This window comes from Lampris incognitus, chromosome 14 (genome assembly GCF_029633865.1).
Source record: "Lampris incognitus isolate fLamInc1 chromosome 14, fLamInc1.hap2, whole genome shotgun sequence".
NCBI classification, from domain to species: Eukaryota; Metazoa; Chordata; class Actinopteri; order Lampriformes; family Lampridae; genus Lampris; species Lampris incognitus.
This window is the reverse complement of record NC_079224.1, coordinates 7,951,949-7,953,713: the sequence shown is the minus strand read 5'-3', so window position 1 is coordinate 7,953,713 and position 1,765 is coordinate 7,951,949. Positions and strand designations below refer to the sequence as shown.

General features: G+C 46.0%; 1 protein-coding gene across 1 annotated transcript in view; it reads right to left on the bottom strand.

Annotated features, from left to right (window-relative positions):
* Nucleotides 1-289: 289 nt before the first annotated feature.
* Nucleotides 290-1,765, bottom strand: part of mylk4a (myosin light chain kinase family, member 4a) — a 13,028-nt gene continuing 11,552 nt past the window's right edge. The window contains exons 13-14 of the mRNA XM_056293236.1: nt 1,591-1,669; nt 290-337 (exon numbers count right to left, since the gene is read on the bottom strand). Coding sequence (XP_056149211.1) covers nt 290-337; nt 1,591-1,669 — 127 coding nt within the window. The remainder of the gene's footprint in view (nt 338-1,590; nt 1,670-1,765) is intronic.

The window sequence follows — 1,765 nt, the reverse complement described above, 5'->3', positions numbered from 1 at the left end:
TCCTAAAAAAAACAAAAAACAAATCACAGTTTGAATACGAAGGTTACGTTTCAGATGGCCGCCATCGTTGCTTTGCATTCAGTGCAGCCCGTGGTGCAAAATCTGAGACATGCTGCCCCCTTGTGGATGACACGAAGTCATTCCTCCGAAGATATGATTTACCGGCATGATATTCTGGTCGCCTTTGGCAACGTGGTTCGAATGAATAAATAAATAAATAAATAAATAAATAAATAAATAGAAGGTTTCTCAAACAATAACAGGGTCAAATCTGCTGAACTCACCTCAACTATGCGGTCGGTACGCATGAAGATCGTCGTGACTTACACATTGTTCTCTGTGGAGAAGAGGGTCAGAATCAGGATCAGAAACACGTTATTTGTCATTCTTTTCCGCCAGCCCACAGAAGTGCAACACAAACACAAAAACACATATCCAAACTACAAGAACACACATATCCAAACTAACAAAATCACTGTCTAGGAGAAGGAGCACCAGCCAGGATGACTGTCGGAGCTGCCGGTCCGCATGGGCTAGCAGTTAGCTTAGCCTGCCCCGCTTCCGCGTCCTGTCAGACCGCCCTCGGTGCCACCTCGTCGGGCGCAGCTCCAGGCAGGGCCGTGGTCCCTGGGCCCACAGGACGCAGCAGACCAGGCTCCCCCAGCCGAGCCAGCGCCAGCTCTCCCAGCCATCCAACGAAGACAGAACAAACGTGGACGTAGATGTGGACAAGGACACTGCAGGGAAGGTGCTGGCTGAGGCCGCCGCCAACGGGAATTTTTGCCGCCATCTTCCCACACCGGAAGTGGCGTAGAGAAGAGGAGGTAGAGAGTTACCCCAGATGAAGCTGGTAAAATAGACTGAAGCTACAGGACACTTTTATGAGTCGATGAATCAATCGTCATCTTCCTCCGACCCCTGCAGTCAACCATCATCTTCCTCAGACCCCTGCAGTCAACCATCATCTTCCTCAGTCAAGATGCAGTCAAGTCAAGCCACGTCAAACCTTCACTGCCGGCCAGTGAGGTTTTGCACTTTCAAAGAATTCAGAACACAACATTCCAAGGAGGAAGATCGTCTAAGAATAACTAGAAATGGGAATCTCAACGTAGCTACATATGGAGGAATAATAAATGAACTTGAAATTAAATTCGAAGACCTATTTCAACTCCTTTCCAACTTTTCATTGCCACTCATAAGTGCAACAATAAAAATAAAAAAAGGTTTGTGTCACTAAACATCCTTGTTTATCATGAAAACATGAATTGGAAGATGTATATTAATTATTCAGAAGAAGAACCAAGTGTGTGCACGTCCAGAATTTTTTGAAAAAAAATGTTACAAAAAAAAAGTAGAACAATTTTTAAAATAAAAAAACATGTTTTTAGGAAAACATTTTAGGTTTAGGTGCAAGACAAAAATGGCAAAACCCAGAGCAGAGGGGTGAGGTCTGCACACTGACATGCTGCCAGTACCAGTTGTATTCGGCTGAATAAAACCAGTACTTCAGTGTGCAGACCTCACCCCTCTGCTCTGGTTTATCATTCATCCACTAGAGCTGGCATGCAGGATCCACATGCTGCACTGTACCTTTGTGTGCAGACGGTGATGAAGAACTGGGTCACATAACCAGGGATGTCTTAAGGCCTCAGAGGCTCCCATTCTCCAGCTGCAGAAACACCACAACACACACCTCTTACTGCCCCGTACACTTAAAACCCGTCAGCAGACCGACAACATGACTGCGAGCCGGAGACAAGCGTAC